Source organism: Diachasmimorpha longicaudata, unplaced genomic scaffold (genome assembly GCF_034640455.1).
Source record: "Diachasmimorpha longicaudata isolate KC_UGA_2023 unplaced genomic scaffold, iyDiaLong2 ctg00000106.1, whole genome shotgun sequence".
Taxonomy (NCBI): domain Eukaryota; kingdom Metazoa; phylum Arthropoda; class Insecta; order Hymenoptera; family Braconidae; genus Diachasmimorpha; species Diachasmimorpha longicaudata.
Genome location: NW_026973926.1, coordinates 6,841 through 9,252, shown reverse-complemented (window position 1 = coordinate 9,252; position 2,412 = coordinate 6,841). Strand labels below are relative to the sequence as shown.

Genomic DNA, 2,412 nt, shown 5'->3' with positions numbered 1-2,412 from the left:
TGGCCCTTGAATATCACGATTAGTTATATTTTGATAAATTAAATTATTTTTCACGAATGAATGTCACAAATTGGAGTTTCCAATTAATTTAAGTCTCTAGTCTTTCTCTAGTCGAGTTTAGGTTAAGGAAATACTGCTCTAGTGCTTTGTACATTTGGCCCTTGCATATAACGATTAGTTATATTTTGATAAATTAAATTATTTTTCACGAATGAATGTCACAAATTGGAGTTTCCAATTAATCTACGTCTCTAGTCTTTCTCTAGTCGAGTTTAGGTTAAGGAAATACTGCCCTAGTCAATTTATAGTTTTTTAGTCTTTGAAAAGAAGTTATCGACAAATCTAGTCTTTCTCTAGTCATCTCTAAGTTAATGAAATTCTAGCCTCGAATAATTTTTTTTTAGAAAGTTAAGTCCTTTACGTGACGAAATTATTTTTTACATTATGATTGTTCTCTTGAAAATTTTTTTCTCAATCTCCATGAAATCACAGGGAATTTAATTTGAGAAAAATCTACGAAAAGATTAGTGATAACAGCAATAAATATTGTCTCTCAGTTGAAATAACAGTACAGATAATAATACCCCTTTGAACTTAGTCATTCTTCTCAATTGACATCGCTCTCTGAATTTCTTCTACACCCTGACCGTTCGAGAAACGTTTTGGTTCCGGTAAATCTCCAGTCGAGTAGCGTTTAGAGGTCGCTGAGATGATCGCTTTTGACATTTCTTCCTCCGTAGTCGTTTTACCCTGGATCAAAACGACATGACTCATGTCTGGAACTTCGAAGTAGTACTCGGGATATGCCTTGTTTGTCTTCAAGACCCTGGACTTCAGTTTCCCCATGAGCTTGACACAGGTTCCAACCTTAATCTCTTTCGTCTCCTTGAAAATAGCAATTTGGACAGCGAGTCTGTGTTTGCCATTGACAATGCTGCCTCCACCGTACGAAGCTGAGAAATGAACAACTTCAACGAATGGACTCTTGATGAATCCAGTAACTGACACTGGAGCGTTTTGGTGACGAAGTAGAGTTTCCATGGCAACTTCAGGGTAATTTTCTGGGACAATTATTCCAGCTCCATCGAGACTTCCCAGATATTTTATGGTGCTCGCTGCCTGAACGTTGAACTCCACATCAACAACGTCTTCGTTCCCATGATAAGCAGTATTGACAGGAGTAATGCAACCCATAGTGATATACATTTTCTGTAGGGAATTGTTTTTTTTGTAAACATAAATGTGTTACCCATAGTTCACGGTTTTCGATTAATGAATATGAATATTGATGATGAAAATTCTGTTGTGACAACTAACTATTATTAACATGAAGAAACACCTGGTAATGAGAAATTTTCGGTGAGTTGACCTTGGTGACATTGTCCCACATCAGTACACGAATCCTCGCTCCATCCCCATTGTTCATTACGAACTTTAGCAAAGTTTTTTTTCCATTGCTGACAGTTTTCATCCCATCAATCTTATCGACGTAACCTGAGAGTATCCTGTGAAATGAAAAAAAATCGAATTCCTCGATATCCCACAATTTCTATGTCAATCTTGTTTAGTTTTCTACCATGAAAACTAAAATCTTTTTTAGTTTTCTACCATGAAAACTAAAAAAGAGGTCGTTGATATTAATTCTTGAGTGTCGATGAAACGAATTTGTTAATGCCATGTGACTTGAGAGGTTATGGTGCGTACTTTTCTATATTGGTTTGCAGAGAAATTAACAATTAGATTAGAATAAAAAAAAAACATGGAAACTAAAAAAGAGGTCGTTGATATTAATTCTTGAGTGTAGATGAAACGAATTTGTTAATGCCATGTGACTTGAGAGGTTATGGTGCGTACTTTTCAATATATGTTTGCAGAGAAATTAACAATTAGAATAAAAAAATACTTACACAGCTGTGTCTCCCGTCTCAAAATTGATAATTTCCTCAGTAGAGGTAAATGGATGACTTTTCACTGACATTTTTCACGTGGATTTCGTTTCGAAAGATCACGTAATTTGGAAGAACGGTTGCCTGGTGTGATTACCGAATGGTGAAAAGGAATAGGTTGGAAATTGGCGTGGGCACGTGAACGTACGTTGACAGCTGGCACACCAGGTGGAGCGAACGTCTAACCAATGATATGAGAATATTTCAAATGAAAAATCTCGCGGCACTGTCAGTGAACCAATAAGGAATCGTGCCTTCACTTTTGCGAGATTTTCGATACAATCGATTGTGACATGTGTGTCCCTTTTAGAATAGGACTGAATGAAATGAACTCACTATTCTCTTATTCCGAATTCTGTATTCCAGCTACAGATTTGGAGAAGATTTAGTCAATTCCATCCAATAGCCCTGGAGCTATTAACATTTTACACAAAACTTTCGCGTTCAATTGACCCCATTGTAGTCT

The 2,412-nt window shown here is 36.4% G+C and overlaps 1 protein-coding gene across 1 annotated transcript; it reads right to left on the bottom strand.

The window, feature by feature from the left end:
- LOC135171797 (uncharacterized) lies at window positions 1-2,101 on the bottom strand. The gene is made up of 3 exons (XM_064138354.1): window positions 1,908-2,101; window positions 1,340-1,505; window positions 1-1,209 (listed from the first exon to the last, which is right to left on the bottom strand). The coding sequence occupies exons 1-3, from the start codon at window positions 1,976-1,978 to the stop codon at window positions 595-597; spliced, it is 852 nt and encodes a 283-aa protein (XP_063994424.1). The 5' UTR covers window positions 1,979-2,101; the 3' UTR covers window positions 1-594.
- Between the last annotated feature and the right edge of the window lie 311 nt (window positions 2,102-2,412).